General features: G+C 36.7%; 2 protein-coding genes across 4 annotated transcripts in view; both read right to left on the bottom strand.

The window, feature by feature from the left end:
• The window catches only part of ralgps1 (Ral GEF with PH domain and SH3 binding motif 1), a 78,688-nt gene extending 75,450 nt beyond the window's left edge, over positions 1–3,238 (bottom strand). Inside the window, exons 1-2 of one of the 2 annotated variants that reach the window (XM_026261671.1) lie at positions 2,825–3,238; positions 2,230–2,276 (exon numbers count right to left, since the gene is read on the bottom strand). The gene's annotated coding sequence lies outside the window, so the exon portion shown is untranslated. The remainder of the gene's footprint in view (positions 1–2,229; positions 2,277–2,824) is intronic. The other variant, XM_026261672.1, reaches the window with a different exon arrangement.
• A 5,023-nt stretch (positions 3,239–8,261) lies between these two features.
• On the bottom strand, positions 8,262–21,504 carry LOC113096339 (zinc finger and BTB domain-containing protein 34-like). 2 transcript variants are annotated; one of them, XM_026261703.1, is made up of 3 exons: positions 21,366–21,493; positions 20,944–21,070; positions 8,262–12,441 (listed from the first exon to the last, which is right to left on the bottom strand). In XM_026261703.1, the coding sequence occupies exon 3, from the start codon at positions 12,405–12,407 to the stop codon at positions 10,884–10,886; it is 1,524 nt and encodes a 507-aa protein (XP_026117488.1). In that variant the 5' UTR covers positions 12,408–12,441; positions 20,944–21,070; positions 21,366–21,493; the 3' UTR covers positions 8,262–10,883. The 2 variants fall into 2 exon arrangements, with proteins under 2 accessions (XP_026117488.1, XP_026117487.1); XM_026261702.1 differs by lacking the exon at positions 20,944–21,070 and having other exon boundaries at positions 21,366–21,504.
• Between the last annotated feature and the right edge of the window lie 664 nt (positions 21,505–22,168).

Here is a 22,168-nt window from a genome sequence, read left to right as displayed (position 1 = left end):
TGTATTGTTATATTGTATGCAGGAATTAATATTAACCAAAATATAAATGCTATAAGTCTACATTGTTATTGTAGTAACAAATGTTAACTTATAACCTAACTGTAAAATGTTTACAACTTTATCATCCGCATTATTCTGTATTACGTTACTAAAAAGACATTTTTTTTCCAAACTAAAAATACCCCAAATTGCTGAAATAACCATCTCAGATATTAAAACAACTACAATTGTTCCTCGTAACAATTTTGTTGCCTAAAGACTCACAGGTGTGTGATTTTACCCCATTTCATCCAAGATACAGATTCAGCTGAAGCACCCTCTACTGAGACAGCTATAGTTTCTATGGCAACTGAAAGAGCTGCATGCGTTCATATTTTTTATATTATACACATGAGGACAGAGCAGTCTGCAGGCAACAATCTGCTACACTGGATGTCTGACGTTCAACACTGCCAACGTTTCTTGTCCCTGACTCCAGACAACCTGCAGTATTGCAGTAACTGAAGTATGGATCTCAACAATACAACATTTATTTCATCTAAAATGACTTGCAGTGCATTCGAGGTAAATGTGAATTGAACCCATGACCTCGTCATTGCTCATACTGAGCTCTACCAGTCGAGCTCCAGGAACTCGAAGGTGTCAAACAAACAGAAAACACAGGTTGCTCCTGAAAAAAATCAGCAGCACTTGCAGCAGAAAGCAGATTTAACTGGAGGCGTAACACACAACAAAACAACACAATATATAGCAGCTTCTTTGGCTACACTTGAAGGTTTGCAATTGACTCTAAACACTGAATACAGGAGCACTACACAGCAACTGAGAAACATAATGTGGAGGAAAATAAAGAAGACATCTACTACATTAAACGTTGATCTGACAGCTGAGCTTCTACTTCATTACACAGTCACTGCACTATTTGACAAGAAGATAACATTGTCAATGCTGTTAAATAAGTCAAAGTAACCAAATTAGAGATAAGAGATGCCAAATAAATTAAATGCCATGAAAAAATATAATAGCTCTGCAGAAGTAAATTTGACTTACTCATTACTTTCATGAAGTTTTAATGTCATGTAAAGCCATTAAACATTCCATTTAACAGTTGTTAACTTAAGTTGTTGAGTGCATTTTCAATTATTAATGTTTGTAACAATATATGAATCCGTTTCATAACTGAGTGTACATTGACTATTGAGTAGTAGCATTAAACGTAATGAAGTTATTCATGTTAATAATACAAGCTTGTATAAAACTATAGCATACTTATTTTACTGTCAAAGGTGTGTAAAAACCTACAGGACAAACGGTGTCTTTGAACCTCAATATAACTTTACAAACTTTATTCACAACTGTTTGTATAACCTGAAACAATAAATAAATAAATACAAATTAAAATATATATATATATATATATATATATATATATATATATATATATATATATATATATTGTAAAATTGAAACCATTTACATAACAAACTGTACATTTTCAATAATAAAATGGTAATTTACAAACGAGAACATTTTCATGTAAACCAATAAATTCAACACTGCTGAATTGTGTTTATGTAATTCTATAAGATTCTGTAAATGTACATTTGAAGTGGCCATCCTTCAAAATAGGTTCTTCAAAGTTTGCCCTGGAAAATATTTGGCAAACCAAAAACATGACATTTTGGTGCTTCTTCACTCTACAATAAAGCCATGAGACAGGATGATTAGTATTGTTGCTGTGGTCACATTAAATAGTCTTAATTAATTTGTGAGACAAATTGTGAAAAAAAAAGATCATTATCAGAGGAAATATCATATAAAGGGGAACTTTGAATATTGTGTTGGACAATGGAGGCCCTCGAGTCAACGATGATGAGAACCACTGCTGTAGAATGTGTAATGACACATATTTTTTTAACCTTAAAAAAAAACAAAAAAAAAAACAAAAAAACAGAAGACTGTGTTTGTTTTGAAATGAGCAAAAGAGCAAAGAGCAAAGATGTATATATATATAAATCATTGTCCTTCCCAGCAGCTTGCATCAAGCATTGTCAGATAATAATAAATAAGATAGAAATTTCAGTTTCAAATGTAACTTTAACTGATTATAAATGTTTATATATATTCTATTAAGAATAAGTGCCTACAGTATATTGATTCTAATCGCTCATCACAATTTATTCATAAATCATTCATGTTACACACAACATAAACTAGATGTATATGTACCTTGGTCTCCCAGTACCTTCAGCAATGCCAGTGTGAAAGTGCAACTGCTGTAACATAAACACAGGTGCTTTACAAAGTCAAGCATATACACATCAACAGAAACACAATATAGAACAGCTTCAGGGAGTTTTTTCTTTAAGCTGTTTGGCATCATCATCCTGTCAGTTATAGTATTATTGAGATTCTCACTCTTTTGAAAAAGATTTAACCCCTATCTTGTATTTCTAATGGCTGTTTTAATAATATGACTGTGTAGACACAACTGGCAGAACATATTTCTGAATACTGATTAGCCACCACCTAAAAATCTATTATTCCATCCTACAATTTGCTTAAGACATCAAATAGAAAAGAATCTTTACAGCAAAATGGTCTCATAACATTTGAGCATAATGCAATGACATTAAGCATCCTGCATATAGACGCAGTTTTAGATGTAATGGCGCCATGCATCTTATTGACAGTGAGGTACCCGGCTGGGAAAGAGGCAGACGACCCCCCGTGACGCAACTCCATCCCTGCTGATGCTGTTTTGATTTTTCGCTTGATGCTCTATACAAATACAGATGCCAACTGCACGTACGATTCGACTCACCTGTCAATGAAAATATGCCACTGTCTTTGTCCCCGCTGTTGAGATGCAAGCGCCGGTCAATGCAGAGCTTACGTTGCGGCACTGCAACACGACCTTAAGGACCCCCAAAAATCCAATTTGAAAGGATTCACTCTCATCCACTGAGTGATCTAAGCCTATTTTAGTTATTCTACTTCGTGCATGGCCGTCGTGTTCGCAAACAGCGTGTTTTGAGCAGGTATGTTGAGAAACAGCGAGGGCTGTCTTGTGTGTAGAGACGATGTTATCGGATGCTGGAGACGCGGGTCATTTGCCAACAGCTGGGCATCGGCATCAGGAAGTGTTGTGCCCATTACGTTTAATAGACTGGAGCTTTGGCCAATAGCGTGGCGTCTGGGTGGACGCCAGATTCCGCCCCCATAATTGAACGACCAATCATTAATTAGGTCAATACTGTCGCGCGCATATTATGTCTCCTTGTTTTGTGTACGCAGTTTTTTTTTTTTTTTGAGTTTAAAATACAAATCGTAAGACGTTTGGTGTGGTATTATTTACTGCGCCTATTTATGTAATTTATTTATAGCTATATTATAATTTATAATTGGGTGTGCCCTTATATTTTTATTAATATTTAGAATTCTATTTTATTTGTATTTTTCTGTATATATATATATATATATATATATATATATATATATATATATATATATATATATATTAAATATAACTAGCCTATAGTTTGTATTAATTTATACTGTTATTTTAGTTATTTTTGTGCTGTAAGCTAAACCAGCTAAAATAAAATTAGATTTTCTCTTTTCTCTCTTCTCGTTTACTAGCTTTTTTTTTCATTAACTATAATGTTCTTGTTATAAGCTCACCCATTCTGTTTTCGTGATTCTACAACCTTTGTAAATATAAATATATTTACTTAAGATTCAGATAAAGTGGGGTACTGGCTTTACTGCAAAACATCATAGAGGATATGCATCTAATATATAAAATAAAGTGACACATGTTTGGACATGTAGCATGGTTTGTTATTGGTCTAAAGTGGTATGCCAGCTCTAACCAGCTTGATCAAGGTCTACCATGTCAATGTTGGCCCCACCAGCTGGTAGTCCATCTGACGCATCATCTAGATCAGTTTAACTCTCAGTAGACTCAAAGACCAATTTCCCTTCAGGGACAATAAAATATAATCCCATTTCAATTCCATCATGATAGAATTTTGACTGATGGGCCATTTAAAATCTATTATTATTATCATCATTAATTTGAAAAATGCGTCTTTATTTTAATAATGTTAAATGTACAATAAATAAATAAATATGCATGGGTCCTTATCAATGGCTTATGAAGTGGAAACTGTAGTTGCAATATCTCTGCATATTATTATGCATTTTAATAAACAATAATACATTTGCTATATATGTGCTCCATCTAGTGGCCATCAACATTAATGCACACACATACACACAATGCATATTTTCCAGGAATGAGTGAGGTAAAGATGTCCAGACATTTTGCTAAATCAGCATCTTTATTGTACAAACAAATGCATTTTTTTAATCTATTGACATTTCTTTGTATCATAAAAAAGCAATATACAAGCCTTAAGAACGAAAATAAAAAGCATCACAGAATGATTATGAGAAAAATATATCATCTGAATAAATATAACTATATATTTCATGCTAATAAAATAAAATTCATACATGGTGAGTTATTTGTTACAGCATCGGTGTCAGCTAGCTTCATGTACTTCATAGTTGTATAAAACAGTAAAGTTCTGAGGTTCACAGTTGGGTTGTGAGGTTGTACATATAGTGGATGACAGAAAGTTGGACAAAGTGCTACTTATCTGAAAGGAGCTAAAGATCTGCTTTCCACAGTGGTGCATTCAGGAAGAGCAAGAAACAGAAACATGTAGGTGCATTTTACTACACCTATGAGGCAGACAGTTTTGGGAACCAATGACTGAGGAATCGTTTCCCCTCCTGAAGTAAAAGTGCAATCTTAAGTTTTGGACACACAAAGATCATTGCACATCCGAAATGGCATTTTCTGAATACTATTAAACCCTGAGTTCTACTTTTTTTCTTTTTCTTTTCTTTTTGCAATGTCCCGAATACATGAGAGAACAAGAGTCTGACAGAGTTTGGGTGAAAAGAAAATGAAATATTTGATGAACGTACTCGCCCTCAAGCCACCCGAGATGTAGATGAGTTTGTCTCTACATCAGAACAGATTTAGAGAACTTTAGCATTACCTTAATTGCTCTCCAATGGATCCTCTGCAGTAAATGGGTGCCGTCAGAATGATAGTATAAAAACATTAATCCACAATCTAGTCCATCAATTAATGTCTTCAGAAGTGAAAAGCTGCATGTTTTTAACTTCAAATCGTTGCTTCCAACTAAAAGTCCTCTAGTCATAGTATTGCTTTCCCCAATGAAAAAGTCATCTTATCTGAATCAAGAGAGAAATAGGCACATATCAAAAACTGTTTAAAGGGCCAAAACAGTTATAAACAATATGTCAGTAGATTTTAATGTTAGAGGACAACAGAGGATGGACTTTTTCACTGGATAAGGAGTTATGAATTATAGACTGATTTTGGCCAGACACTACAATATAAAATGAAAACCACATGATGGCTTTTTTTCATGCAAACACGCAGCTTTTTGCTTCACAAGATGTTAATTGATTAGAGCCAGTTGACATTGTGTGAGTCGTGGATTACTTGTGCATTGTTGTTTTTATCAGCTGTCTGGACTCTTACTCTGACGGCACCCATTGACTACAGAGCAAGTTATGTAATGCTAAACTTCTTCAAATTTGTTCAGATGAAGAAACAAACTCATCTACATCTTGTATTGCCATAGTACATATCTGCAATCTCGATGGATTAAGAAAGAAGATCTTTAGCATACAGCATAGCGGCCGGTTACATCTCTCAAAGATCCGTTTCTTATTTAATACAGATTAAAATAGATACAACTTTTCACCAGTGACACTGAGGCGGCAGGTAGATGAAGTACAAACAGAATGTAGACTGTGGTAACCACACACAAAAAAAGAAGCCGCTCTGTGGAAGCACATTTGCCCAACCTGTCCAAGTTTTCACGTAAACAGTGCATCTTAAAAATGAAAAAGAAAAAAAAAAATTCCTCTACTTGTAATAACTGACCTCAGCTCCCTGACATCCTGAATGCATTCATTTTGAGACAGACACCGAAGAAAAGAGAACTGCTCTTAAAAAGGTTATTGCTTTTGTATATTACACAGTGAAGACATGTTGGAAGTGGAGGACCAATGGAAGACTTCAAGATTTCCTTTTCTTCAATATCTCTAGGTCTAGCTCAGTGTTCATAAACTACCTGAAGTAAGTTTTCAACAGTTAAAAATGACGAGCTGCACAATCACAAAGTAGTCCAACAGCCTTCCCTGTAAACACTTTTTGGATTATTGTACATGGCACAAACTGAACTGGTTTTAAGAGAACATGCGAGTGAATTTGGACCGTGAGTGTCCAGGTCAGTTGGAGAAGTATGATTCTATTAGAACACTTTATTAAATTATTTACAAGTATATGTTAACCCCATATCACCGATTTAACATCTTTATGCTTAAACATTATAAAAACCAAAACGAAACCTGACCAGTCGTAAAGCACCATTAAAAGGGAAACAAATCCCAGGAGATAAAATATTTGAGGCCTTATGAGTCCCATAAATTGGGAGCATTACATGGTCGATTAATCCCTTATGGAATACATTAATACATATAAAAAATAAAAAAGGTAATTAAGTGCATGCCATGTGAAATATAACAAAAGAGATATAGCTATAAATAAATTTCACTTTCAAGTTTTAAGACAAAAATGAAAGGTAATCTGTAGTCTGTATTACAACGCGGAGGTCACCATGCAATTTTACTTGAACAATAAGTGGGCCGGCATGCATATCCCCCCCAGATGAAACAATATACATAATACAGCACTATGCTAACCTGAAAGCATCATCATTCTGATGAGATTATAGCCAAGAAAAATCAACGACTACATTTTTTTAAAACTTATTTTTAAGAGGAAGCTTCTGTATTGTGAAGCTGTTTGATTGTCCCATTTTATTATTTCAGCATATTCACTATCTGTCGAAACTGCATAATGATTCTGATGTGAAATCTCTGTTGCTTCAATGCATATCGATCCCCAAACTAGGATGTTTTTCCACAGAAACAATAAGAATGATAAGAAATAAAACAAATGCAACTGTACAGAGAGAACCCTTTGATTATGATTGAACAGGCATATTGCTTTTGCATATTACCATTATTTTTTACAAAAGACCAGGCTGATACAGTGATAAATAACAACATTTCCATCTTCTTTGAAGGAACCCTCATCTCCTTCCCATAATCTTGCATGGGCGACAAAAAATAAGTGTTTACACACACTAAACTTTTCAAAAGTTTGGGGTCAGTAAGACTATGATGTTTTTGAAAGTCTCTTGTGCTCACAAAACACAGATGATCAAAAACAGTAAAAACAGTAATATTGTGAAACATTACTACAATTTAAAATAACTATTTTCTATTTTAAAATGTAATTTAGTCCTGTGATGACCATTCTGAAGTGTCCCACAATCATTCAGAAATTATTCTAATATGCTGCTTTAGAAACATTTCTTATTATTGTTATCAAAGTTGAAAACAGTTGTGCTGTGGCTCAGAATTTTTATGGAAACCATTTTTTTTTTTTTTATTAAAGATTCTTCGTTAACATTTTACAATAAGGTTCCATTAGTTAATATATTATTAATTAACATGAATGAACAAGGAGCAATACAGTATTTACTCATCTTTATTTCATGTTAATTCACAGTGTATTAACTAATGTTAACAAGCACAACTATTGATTTTAATAATGCATTAGTAATTGTTGAAATTAACATGAACAAAATTTAATAAATGCTGTAGAATTATTATTTTTTTTTCATTTTTAGTTTGTTACCTAAAGTAGTTAACTAATGTTAACTAATGAACCTTATTGTAAAGTGTTACCGTTTCATTTCGATAAATAGAAAGTTAACACATTTATTTGAAAAATTAATATTTTGTAACATTATAAATGTTTTCTTTAATAAAAAAAAAAAAAAAAACATAATAAATGTTACTGACCCCAAACGGTAGTGAAATCTAAGTTTCACATCAAGGCACCAGTTCAATCGACTTCCATAAAAATCTGTTTGTACCATCATTCTTAAAAGACCACAGAACAACGTCCTAAATCTGTTCATCAAATGTTAAAGCTTACAGCTTCATTCATTGTAAAACATTAGCTCAACTAAAAGAAAATCTACCTAACACCAATGTGTGAAATAAATGACAGCCAATGCTATAAAATCCCACCAGGTGTTAGAGCCAGCTAAACAGATTCATTTGTTCCAGGGCTTGGTTTTGGTCTCTCTTTAATCTGCTGTGCAACATACCACACAAACCCCTTACAATTTTTGGTTTGCTCTTTGGTTAGTGGCCAAAGTCACGTTCACATTATCTAAGATGAACAGGAACATTACACTAAAGGAACAGAGCAAATCTTAACATGTTCAGGGAACAAAGCAGGCTTACAATGTATCAAATAGCATTCAAGGCATCTCATGCCACAAAATGACACCAAACACACTGTCAGTAGTACAAGGTGTTCTGCATTCAGGGTTTCGGCTCGTGTTAACGGTTTTAACAGAGTTATCACATTGGCTCATTGCTTAAAACTGCCATGAATTGATTCAAAGGTTAATTCTCATTCATCTGCCAGTAATATAAAACACATGAGTAGATTTTAATGGCACGAATATAGTTAAGCATTCTAAAATTAGCAATTTGAGCTAAATAAAATTGATTGACTTTAAAGAAAGTGAGAAAATGGGCAGAAGTCCTGAAGTACAAACTGAAATCTGACAAAAAAAAAAAAAAAAAACTGACTGTGATATAAATGAAGGTTTAAAAAAAAAAAAAAAAAAAAAAAATGTTACGAGAAAACACCACTAAAGAGAGTAACAAACTGAAAATGAACACAGAACAGCACTGTAATGTGAACATAATAAAGTCACTTTGTATTTTAACTTGGCGTACTTAGAAACGAGTTTCGTCCAAGGCGTGACTCTGGTTGCGGTTCAGACTATTTCAACGATCAACTACGCCTGGCTGATGGTTCTTAAGTTAACTTATAGAGGGTGTGATAAAGTAAATTTCCAAATGGCATGTTAGGCACAGTTGAAAGAACTTGAATCTTGTAAAAGTGAGGCATGTTTTTATCTGTCTGAGCACCAAGAGCCATAAATCAAATCAGGCAGGCGGATGCTCAAGTGTAGTGGGGACTATAAAATATAAGTCTAGTGTATTGCTCACAACAAAACGCCATTTTAATTGTTTTGCATTGTATGTAGCCACTTCTTATTCTTTAGAATGAATCAAATAAGACAGTGTGGTGATAAGAAATAAAATGTATCTACAATTGGCATGTGAGACAACAAGGAGCCTTATTCAATCACAGGTTAAGAAAAAAAAAATGAGGTATGACGTTTAGCACCAGTTACATAACAATGAAAATGGATGTTAAGAGCTATTGTGGAGATAATAGGCATCCAGGGCTCTCTTTTCACAATACTAAATATATAAAAGTGCCCAGAACAGTTGTACTGAGACTGCAGGTTTATCTTATTAATGATCTATGGTTGTTTGAAACCCTACACTACACCTCCATACTATATAACATTAACATAAGCATACCAGCGGTAAGTGAATCTTCTTCAATTAAACATTTCTGTACTGAAACACTATTCGTTTTGGCTTTCGAGCAAGCTAAACACAAGAAGAGCTTCTTGAAATTCGAACCACTGATCGAGTGTGTACATTAATTATATTTCACAAAGAACTTGTTTGTGACGTTCTTTCCGAGGCGGTATGGCCCTAAGGCAATTTTTATAACTTGCATGACTCCCGCACCACTTTTAGAAGCGCATCTACAAATATATTAATATAACTTTAATTTTAAAGGCACACATTCCTTAACTGAATAATATTGTTTACTGTGCTGCTACTCTAGCACTAATCAGTGATTATACTGTTGATACTGTACCTGAAACCAAATGGTTAATGTTACAGAAAAACTGTAGAATGACAAACGGTGATTCTACGAAAAATATGGCAAAAAAAAAAAAAAAAAACAGTTAGATCCTGGATCCTGAAAATACTCCACAGGTACACCTTGTACTAACAATATTCTCTTATATCTCAGAAGAACTGAACAAGATTAATGTAAAATGCATACAATCACTAAGGAACATTTGACTGAAGTATCAAGCCTTTGTAGAGTGGAGATGTTTTGTTCAGGGGTTTCATCGCAGCATTCATTCAAACCCTATGAAGGCAAAACAAATGGGAGTTTACTGAGAGAAGCTTCTTCCCCTCCGTTCAGGTTCTTTGCTATGAGGTAAAACCTGGCTGGAGTTGACGACAAGCTACAAATACTGTCCATTATGATTATGCTGAGGTTGTAAAATGAGGTATTAAATGGATGTGTCACAAAGAGCCTTGCAATGGCAGATAAACCATTCCTCGAGTGAGTGACCTATTACAGGCCAAATGTGCAAAAACAGGTCAGGTAAAAGCGTGATATTGACGAGCATCTAATCTGAGCTTTCACATTATTCATTATTGCAACATGCCTATATTACTCTGTAAATATGTTGAAAAACATGGAAATATATAGATATAGATATATAAAAAAAAATGTGATAAAACTCTTAAGAGGCCTTGATTACAGTGACCTCCACCCCGATTATTTAATTCACCGATTATAGGACTCCTTCCCTTTGAAAAACTCCTTAAAAACTTTATCTCGACCTTTGTCCTGTGTAGAACTTCCACAAAAGTAGAAAATGCTCAAGGCAGGTTATTTCTTGTCATTCTTTAAAAACAGCTGGGCTTAAATCATGAAAAGAGTGACCCTTCATGTTTCCTTATTAGAGGAGGAGGACAAACAACTTAAGTGTATTTTTTTCTCTCTCTCAATATCAACGCAGGAGTTTGGATGCAGGGGTTTCTTCTGGACTACACTTGCCACTCTCTTCGCTGGGGGTTTTTGTTGACAAATCATCGGGGTAAGCGGCTCCGCATGCTGCTTCTCCCTTGGCGGTATCCTCTTGCTCCCCTCTCTGGTCATCTGGTGCCTCTCCAAGCAAGTCAGTGTGATTGTTAACTTCTGTGCCAGAGGTCATGTGCTTCTTACGCAAATGCTGGTTGAGTGTGCCTTGGAAGGGAAAGCATTTGCCGCAGATCTGGCAGTGGAAGGGTTTGTTGTCCGTGTGGCCGCGGATGTGGTACTCCAGCTGGTCTTTGCGGGTGTACTTCTTGCCGCAGAACTTGCAGACGAAGGGTGTGATGCCCATGTGCAGACGCATGTGACGGTCCAGGCTGCCCTTTTGGTTGAAGGACCTGCTGCAGTACATACAGATGAGGCGCTCATTGTAGGGGTACCACTGTTCACGGAAACTGTGCTTCCTTGTGTCGTTCTCCAAGGTAGCCGTCGTCGCAGGTGAATCTCCTTCGTCTGCACCAGTCTGCTTGAGCGGAGTTAGCAGATCGGCTGGAAGAGGCACGAGACGTTTCCCACGGCCACGACCACCCCGGACACTGCTGAGCAAAGAACGAGAAGGGCTTGAGGAACTCAGGCTGACGAAACAGGAGGAAGGTAATGCTGAGTATGTGTATCCAGCAGAGGAAAGCAGAGGCCCGTACGATCCCACGCTGACAGCCAACACCTGTTCACCATCCACCAGCTCTGTGTGGTAGCCGTCATCACCTGCCGACGAGCTATCGGAGTGGCTTGGCCGATCCACTTTCTCCAGCTTGATATGGACATCAGTCACCCGTCCATCCTTGCCGATGAGGTCTACTTGTTCGGACTCAACCTCCATTGACACCTCCTGCTCAGATATGCTGTCGCTGCTCCCTCGGTCTGACTGACCCTCCTCTGCCATTCCCTTACTTGAGCTCCGCCCTTCCACGCAATGATTCTGATGAGAATAGTAAGGTGGCGAAATCTGGGTGGGGTTTACAAAGATTCCTCCATCTTTCAAACCATTGCGTCCAGCCCTTGAGGTGGTGCAATCGTTTTCTGGATCGGTCCCACCAGGCAAAGGGATGCTGATCTTAGTGTGAATACCTTCAAGGATCTGTGTGCATTTGTCAATCACAGCCTGCATTTGAAGGAAGCTGGCAGCCGTGAGGAAGCTGATGACGTCACGCAGGCGCAATGACATGTGGCCAGTGTAGCAGAAGGCGAGCAGCTGCTCAAACACCTCAGGGCTCTTGATTACAGAGATGGAGAGGCCACTCATCGTGCCTAGTGCCGAATGATCTCGGAAGTATGGCGAACTGGCGGCCAAGACAGCCTTGTGGGCTCGGAATGGCTGGCCCTGAATGTGCACAATGATGTCACACAGCTTGCCCTGGAGACGGAGCTCATTGAGCTGGTTCAGGACGGTGTTGCTGAACTCAGGTACATCAAACTCTATGAGGCTACTGCAGTCCTCCATGACTCACTGATGTCTCTCCTGGTTTGCAGAGAACCTGGAAAAACAAACAAACAGAAAAAACTTAAGGAAACACATTATGCGTAAGCACAGATGGAAATTGCCGAGTTTTTCCCAGATTTGTTTAAATCTACAGAATTTCAGATTCTACACTCTCAGAGAGGAAAATCTGGATGAAGGTTTAATCACGATACAATTATGATATTGTGAGGTGTTGCACTGTGACATATGTATTGCATCGTGTGGGCCAATGATTTGAAACTTTCAATTTAAATTGAGCACAGTATTGTAGGAATCTACAATTTAATTCCTGTTTACAAACAAAAGATGACTTGGTAAATAGGCGACAGCATGCTTCCAGTCTAACCACACTTCCCAAGTTGTTTTTCACATGAGAGTAAACACGCTGATGTACTACATAAGTACTACAGCGCAATATTTGACCGAAAGGGTTTAAAATGTCAGTTACTTTTGTCAGTTACAGCTCGTTAGAGCTAGCATTCTGTCTGCTTCAAATCAGACATATAGATGAAATATTGCGGTAAGATCACATTTGTTTGAATCAATGAATTCTAGGATTTTAATAATTTATCAGTTATGTGTGTGAATTACCTGCTGCTGTGCATCTTTCTCTACAAACATTGAAGTTGTAAGTTTACTTCAAAAATAAAGATTTTTATGTAAAAGCTATTTAATTAATAAAAGTCGCAGGGCAGAGATGACAACAGGTTTCTTTGCTCCTGAATGTTTCTGTGTGTATGCAGCACGATCTCCGACCTCTCTCCCAGCCTCTGTCTTTCTCTCCCTCTCCGTGTATGTCAATTAAAAGCAAAAAATGTGATTAAACTGACTTGGAACTACCCGTGCATTAGATAGTTTTAATGCATACCCCTCAAGCAATCAAAATCAAGTATTTAGACCAACCATGGTAAAAGCAAATTTAAAATGTATATGTTAGAATTTTTTATTTTATTTTACTCACTGAAGACATGTGTTATGTTGTGCATTCATCTTCGATTCAGGATCATACATTTTGTATTACTATATGCACAAACATATATTAACCATTCAAAAGTCTGAGGTTTGAAGATGTTCAATGTTTTTGAAAGAAGTCTTATGCTCAAAGGGACATTATAGATTTATTTATTGTTATTTTTTGATCATTTTAATAGTTATTAGTTTACATGTTGGAAAGTTTTTTTTTTTGGGATCTCAATGGTATAAATGCTCTGAATATCCAGAATATTCTGTAATAAGACACTGCATCAATTTCACAGAGATTCACAAAGCAGAAAAAAAAAGACAAAGGAACATATGGACAGTTCACTGTGGCTCTACAGCACACGTTTTAGCAAAGCATCTTTAGTGCACACTTTAATCCAATCCTTGTGTGCTTCTTACATTGAAGCTTTAGCTTTTAGCACTTTAAAAACTCAAACATCTCTACCTCTTTAAATGACAAGCACAGCCTTTAGCCATGAGGGGTCTTTAAACACATCTGGAAAAAAATCCTCTCAGGCAAAGGTGTCATCCAGAGCAAAGTCTAAAATGCAGACAAATCATCACAGAACCAATTAGATTTTCACAGGTGTGTTGTTCAGGAAAATCATTAGAAGTTGATGCATGGCCAAAAATGATCAAGAGCATAAATTAATACTGCAGCCAAGTAACTTGCCAGTTATATGTTGAAGAGCACAGCCCATTATAAAAGCTGCATGTAAAAGCAGATGGGAAAAAGCTAAATTCACAAGAACTTTCATTATGGCTGGTCCGAATACCATTTATTGAGCTTCGAAGCTTCGGTAGTAATCCAATCAATACCAAATATTCGAAGCTTCGGAGGGAGGTGTGCAATATGGACACACAACACATTCAGAATTAATCAACTTTTTTGGAGAAACTGGTAGCCAGGCAACAGAGTGGCAACGTATATTATATATATATATATATATATATATATATATATATATATATATATATATATATATATATATTTAACACTTTATCAACTCGTGGCCTACGGTAATAATATCATAAAATTATGATAACTGATTATGAGTAAGGTAACAGAATCTACAGTTTAAGGCAGTAACTTGTAAGCACACAGCACAAGACACTGGTATGTAAAATCAACCAAGGCTTTATTGAACTACTTGAAAACACAAACATTCATTCAAACAGTGACAGAGAAAAGTATTGTTAAGTATTGTTCAGTTTAAATAGTGTCTGTGCATTTATTTGTAATCAAGTCAATGATATCGCTGTAGATTAAGTGACCCAAACTAAGCAAGCCAGAGGTGACGGCGGCAAGGAACCGAAATTCCATCGGTCACAGAATGGAGAAAAAAACCTTGGGAGAAACCAGGCTCAGTTGGGGTGCCAGTTCTCCTCTGACCAGACGAAACCAGTAGTTCAATTCCAGGCTGCAGCAAAGTCAGATTGTGCAGAAGATTTAATAAGATTTGCACCAGTTCAGCCAGAATTAGGAGATATTGTGTACTTTCATTTGGATGCTTCCGAATGCTTTGGATGCATTCCCTTCTTTAACAAAGTTGCTGGAGAGGTATTCTCTGGCGCTGATTGGCTAGCTGTCGGTCGATGACGTGTTCTGAGGGACAGCACTCGATGGTGGTGGGTTGGATTTGCCGGGTAGCGCTTCGTTTGTGAGATTTCCTGGATTGCGGGCAGTGGTGGACAGTAACGGAGTAGCTTTACTGCGTTACTGTACTTAAGTACATTTTTCAAGTATCTGTACTCTGGAGTAGTTTTATTTTGAGTAACTTTTACTTTTACTTCACTACATTCCAAAGCATAAAATCGTACTTTTTACTTCACTACATTTCATAAAATATATCGTTACTCCCTATAATATATCACGTGCTCCGACACGCAGAAGCGGTGTCTGATTCATCATGAACGAACTGAGTCTTTTAAAAATAAACTTTTAAATCGGATCGCGAATCGCACCAAACGATTCGTTTACGAATTAGAATGATCCGATTGCAGCTGTTCTGGAGTCGACCGCTCACTGATTCAAATGAACCGTTTAGTGCGAGTCCCCAGAAGTAAGAACCGGGAGATCTTGTGAGCGCGCGTGCGTCTGATGCATAGACAGTAAAGGAAATTGACACAGCGACCCCATTGGAACTCAATTGAGACAAGTGAAGCCCATTTTTAGCGTTTTTTAGCATTTCCGTTTCTGACGCGCAGACTCAAACGAAGCTTGACGACGTCAGCAACCTGTCTGACAGATGTAAATCTTCTAAGTGGCTGTGCGTGCAAACTGCCATCGTTAATCTTGCAGAGTAGGCGAGCTTGAGCGGGGAGTTCTTTGTCGTGAGGGAGCAGGAGTAAGTATTCTGATTAATTATTTTGTATAGTATTTTAAAATGTATCGTCAGTACGCCATATTAAGTTAATTGCCTGCGAGCTTCTCCTCCTGTCTGTACGGTAATGTGACAGAGAGACGAGTGGTTATGACGCAATCATTAGCCTATTTTTTACAAAAACTGTTTATTCGGGGCCATAATGTAACATAGAAGGTAATGGAGCCCTTTATACATTGTCGTGTATCTTTAGAAATAAATAATGGACCAACGGAGTCTTTAAACGCCTCAGATGTAAAGTTATTCGCAGTCAAAGTGACGCCAAAATGAATGGGAGTCAATGGGAATGCTAACGCAAGTGAAGTTCTGCTAAAAGATGGCAGCCCCCACCCGACTTCAACTTCCGGTCGAGTTCCTTGCCCCCTGGTCTGATGTTGCTAAAAGTAAGTTATTAATGTCGAAATTTAGGAGTAATTATTGTAACTGAAAATCATATTTAGGTCAAAATTGTCATGTGACGTCTGTTTTTATATTGTTTATCAACAGTAACGTTATATTGTTTGGATTAACTAGACGAGTAGACAGACATGAATGTTTATTCATAACCGTACTGAAAATAAGTAAATATTGTTAGCTGATGCTAACTGTCTAGCTAACAAGCTGGCTGGTGCTAACTTGAGGTAAATAATGTCCAAATATTTTTGTTCAATCACCTATATATATAACATCTAGGGACAAAAGAAAGGATGTGATGTTCAGAACATGGTAACTACAGTAATTATCAAAGAGGGGAAGAGATGCATCCCCGTTTGGCCATGGGTGTTTTTACACCACAGACAAGATTTGAGAAGGAAAAAATCATTATGAAAATATAATTATATTTTCCTTAAAATGTTCTTCCTAACTTCAGTTCTTATTATCATGTCATATATAACTGTGATGTACTGTAAAACAAAACTTTAAAATAATTTGTTCTTACTGGTGATGATCAGATTGTCATCTCTGTTTTCTCTCAGGTAGATCACAGTCAGTATAAGCTTCACAGTGAACATTACTCTCGTCAACGTAGTCCATATACACAACAAAAAATATATCTTGACTACATATAGTGGTTATTTTGGAAAAAAAATCCCAGGTATTTTGAGCAGTAAGATTATTAAAAAATATATGTTCTAATATAAAATTACATTAAGTAGCCTATATAAAATTGCAAAAATCTATCTTTCAGTACTTTTTTACTTAAGTACATAAAAAATTGAGTACTTTTGTACTTTCACTTGAGTAAAATTGAAAAAGGAGTACTTTCACTTTTACTGGAGTAATATTTTACTATACGTATCTGTACTTTTACTCAAGTACTTGATTTGTGTACTTCGTCCACCACTGATTGCGGGTTGCTATGCAACAGAGTTTCCTCTGGAACGACTCCGTGAGGGTTTTCTTTGACGTTCAACGAAGGATCTTACGGAAAAGTTCATGAGTTTCGAGTGAGCTCTTGGAGGTTTGAAGAGTACATGCTGGACGATGGAAAGGTCAACACAAAACATAGCCAAGAACCAAGTCACTGAAAAAAGCAGGGCAAAAAGCTAGGCAAAAAGCTTCTTGTCATTGGTTTATAAATGTGTCCATATGACCCAGCCTTCTAAGTGCGACAGCCAATCAGATAGTGTCTTGGGCGGGACCTACATCCCGTTCTCCGGTTCTTGCATGTAATTAGCATAGTGTCCACGTGATCGCATGTGTCCAAACTCCTAAGAGTTTAGTTTAAACGCTTTAATAAGCAAACTTAATCGTTTAAATATGGTCCATCCTACACACATACGTTATATCAAAATTCTAAAAATCATTTACCCATCAAGTAGGTACCAAAATACATACTTCCCATAGTTGAGGTGGAGGTAAATAAGGTTTAGCCGTGATAAGTGTTTAACACACAAAATTACTTATATATAAAGCATGCATAATACAGAGAATACACATGTATTAGGCAACTTCTGGTGATTAGTTCCTATAACTGAGGTAGAAAACCCTACGAATAGGCTGTAATGAAAGTTAAACACACAGAAAGAATTTCACAGGTTATATAAAACATACACTGAATATACATTGCTAGAGAATGTATATTCAGTTGATCTGGTGGACCCAAAGGGGTAAGTGTCTTGGCAACACTCCAGCAAAATGCAATCACAGGCTGCACCCCCAGGCTCATGTCCCGAGAAGAGTTGAGTAAGATTTTAACAGCTCTCGATCATGAAAAACAATAAAATCATGAAACTACTTCCTCATATGGGTTGCATAAGTAACAGACCACCTGGCATATTTATACGGATTGGTGAAAAGATTGTCTGTTAAAGGTTAGCAATTTCTCAATGAGATAATGCGGAAGAGTCAACAGTGATATAAGAGATTTGGCAACAGCATGTAAAAGGACATTTTTTGGCATTAACAGAGCTGTTCCAGTTGAAGTGATCGAGTTGCCTTTGTTCACTGTATAACACATCTTCAAGTCTAACCATTAGTTACTTATTGTATCTCTCAACTCATGGATCAGCATGTTTGTTTGTTGAAAAACTGCAATTTTACATGCATTTGCATTCCACACCCGGCAAAAACTGATGATTAAATTAAATAAACAACATCTCATCCTAATGAATCTTTCTTAGGTTAATCTGAGTAAAATCTGTATAATAGTTCCTTTAAGTTCCCAAACGGATCAAGTCAACCAATAAACCATAGGGAGAAAACTTATTTTACCGGTTCACTGGGCAAGCCGTTAAGAGTGAAAACTGCCATATCAGCATTGGCAAATGAACACCGCAGAAGGCCTACTTTAAGATAAGCAGCTTTTAGTCTATTCTGCAAAATAAAACCTAGTCCAGTACTGCCAAAAATGCTTAACATGCACAGTCTGCCAGGAGGCACCCGATAGGCCATGAGAGGGAGGAAAAGTAGTAAGGAGTGCTTGCAAACTTTGGTGGGAATTGTTTGCAAGATACCATGAGAACACGGAGTATGACAGCAATGTGGTTTATCTCAGCAACATTTTAACAAAAAAATAAAAATAAATAACAGGTATCTTCATAAACATTGTGTCAATTAGGGCAATTTTTGAGCTTCGCAGCTTTGATATCAACACCAGATATTCAAAGCTTCGGAGGGAGGGGCTAAACATATTTTTCTCTGTAATAAAAGGCAGGAATCGCTGCGTTTCTCTCTGTCTGTTTGGATTTATACTGCCTTATTGTAAGTGAACTACAGCTCTGTGTAGTGTATGCCACACCATCCAAAAGCAGGTGATGGTGATTTACTACTTATCACGGGACTGGCTTTACTGACGAGATGCGCATTACAATCGAATGCGATTAATTGCACATCCCTATCAACAACACGGCAGTAGCTAGTTTGAACGGCTATTGAAAAATGGGTCAGAAGCTCTGGGCAACATCTCTGGTCCCAGGCATGAGGCTATACTAAAGGATTCTTCAGTTAAAACACTAACATATTACTCCTGACCGTGACAGGAGAAAGATCATAAAAAAGGCCAATGTGCATTAGGAACATAGTCCAGGCCTGTTTCATACCTCCTCCCATCACCATCTATGAGTCCAGTCATTTTGATGGCAAGAAAGGAAAAGCTACATCAAACGGAAACTGCTTCACAAATTGGAAAGGATAATTAAGAATTGCTATAAAGGAACTGGCAAGGGAAATCAGCCAGGCTTTGCATATCTAACAGGCATAATCAGAGCTGATAAAAATACCACCAATTCATTCTGTTTTGCTTCGGGTACGCAGGTCAAAGGCATCCTTTTTTTCTTTTCCAAGTAAATCCCCATTGAAGCTGGCCAAGAGACAAGGCCCACTTCAGGGACAAACTGCTCTTCAACATTCCCAAAATATTCAAGCATTATACTTGCAGAAGATGTCATTAGATTCAGAAACCGCTAACAAAAGCCGTAGCAGTGAAGGTCATATCTTGTGTAAGGTACAAATCTGGTATAAATCTGCCATAACAGGAGGACTTTACAACCAAAACCCTTTAACAGCTAATACTGAGAAGCAGCAGCCATGGCCACAAAAATGAAAAGTTTATCGAGTGCAAAGCAATGATGCCTACTCATGCAAACGGCTTAATTGGTTTGGCTCCATCTATTCAGACAAATCAGGTTGGGATACATTCCGAGTGATTAGGAGAGACGGTTTATGCCTCCAGAAATGCCATAAATGCACCTAGTAGTGTGTGAAAACACCTTTAAAAAGACAAGGGGAAAAAAAGACAAGGAAGTGTGGGAATCCACAGTGAAGACACTTTGAACTTCCTGATGAGCAAGTATTTTTCAGGTGCACAATTACACATCTGCCAGATGTTTCAATATAGTCAAAGCTTATAAAAATATATAAATAAATCACATTTTATATGTATTTATAGAGATTTATTTGTGTAACTTAAAATGTCAATTTAGTTTTGCTTTTACAAAGAAACATGCAGCGATAGCCTAATAAAACTACACCTTTTCATTGAGTGTGTAATGTTTTCAATCTCTTTTTCTAATAATAAAAAAAGGTGAGAAGGTCAAAATCGTGAAATCAAAATCAAGGAATCAGTAGACGATCAATCCGAGCACCCAAACTGCTGTGACAGATTTAACCTGCTAACCTGCATTTGTCATTTATGGGGAGCACTGCTATCCAAAACAGATATGTGTTAAAAGCCATTTTCTAGACATAGCACTGTTTGTGGACAGTTATGATATGAGGAAGTTAAAAAGGGCAGAATGTTAAACACAGTCACTCTTTTATTTTCATTTTGGGTGAACTAAAACTAGGCTACCTGTGACAAAGTCATTCCCTTAAACACGTGAAACTGCAAGTTATCAAATGAATACAATAATTGTGGCTTTTCACGATCAAGTCAACGTTACTAAACTAACGTTGATTAAAAGCAGTTTCACTTTAACTTCAAATAAACCATTAACGTTACCAGCTCGTCAAATAAATCCATAAAAGCTCAACGGACACCGTTTCAAAACCTAGTGGGCTGCCTACCGAGATGGCATGTTAAGGCATAACAAGCATCAAAAGAATCGATCATGTACAAAAAAAAATATCTCTAGGTAACGTTTGACAGCTCACTAGTTTAAGAAACATCCAATGACTTACTCTTTCGATATGTAAATACCTTAACGGAATAAGTTAATGTAAGGAAACGTTACCTTTGCCTCACGTCTCCGGTTGTAATCAAAAGTTTTACTTGTCTAAAAACAAACAGGAGGGTAGGAAGTGGCCCACTTGCTTGTGATTGAAGGGAATGTGGAGGTTGGCAGCTAACACTGGCTGCATCTGAGGAGATAACGAACACGTAAACTATGTTGAAGAGCGTAAAAGCAGTGTAAAAAAGTCAGACCATGAGAGATTCGTTCGGATAGATAATCTGCCCAGCGCTGCATGCTAACTCCTCGTCCTTACATTAGCGCCCGCATAGTTTCTGCCAGGCTTGCTCGTACCAAAGCTGTCACGGAATGCTAACAAGTTAGCCGGTTAGCGGTGTGTAACGTATTTAGAAGCGTCCGGTATAACCGCATCAAAGATGACGTCTGAGCACACATAATGCGCGGTTCAAAATATCACGCCTCACCTCCTCCGATTAAACGTCTCCCATTCCTCTGCACCGCGGCTCGCTTTAACTCCAGCCTGGCCTGCTTCTTCCCCAGTTGTGCTCCTCACCCGATCTCTCTAGCTCTCAGCCCAACCGGAAGTGGACGCGTGCTGTCTCCAGGGGACGCGCTCTGTCTCTCGAGTTTCTTGACGTAATGTGAAGGAAATCGCCGAGTAGATGCTATAGAGATCAGCGGTAGGGCTCGCCCCCTTCCCTTCGACTTTGTGGTACAAGGTTCAGGAAGTGTATGTTCAAGTATGTTAGCTTTGTTGCAATTATTTCAGTGAAGGGTATCCAGAAATTCCCATGAATACCTACTAAACTAGATTTTGAGGTTGGTTTATAAATCATTAAAGGACCATAAAGTCTACTTACTAATACAGAATTCTTCTTAAAATGACATGATAAGTATAATAAATAACTACAAATAATAATTATAATAGTTATTATTATTATTATTATTATTATAAATGTATATACTTTTTAAATAAACATAATAATGGTTGTAAAGTAACAATCGTTTTAAATAATATAATTGATAATAATAACAATTATTATTATTTATTATAGTATAAATATTGTTTATTTTTTATTTTATAAACATAATTATTACGAACATAAAAGAACAATAATAAAACAATACAAACAAACAACAATAATAATAATAATAATAATAATAATAATAATAATAATAATAATAATAATAATAATAATAATAGGCTACAACAATAAGCATGAGCAAACAATTTGAAAATGCATTTATTTATTTATATGTTTGTTTT

Source organism: Carassius auratus, unplaced genomic scaffold, assembly GCF_003368295.1.
Source record: "Carassius auratus strain Wakin unplaced genomic scaffold, ASM336829v1 scaf_tig00215912, whole genome shotgun sequence".
In the NCBI taxonomy this organism is placed as follows: Eukaryota; Metazoa; Chordata; class Actinopteri; order Cypriniformes; family Cyprinidae; genus Carassius; species Carassius auratus.
This window is presented reverse-complemented; position numbering and strand designations above follow the sequence as displayed.

Bases quoted from the DNA above. Each gene is read 5' to 3' on its own strand.
- LOC113096339 (XM_026261702.1), bottom strand. From the start codon at position 12,407: ATGGAGGACTGCAGTAGCCTCATAGAGTTTGATGTACCTGAGTTCAGC.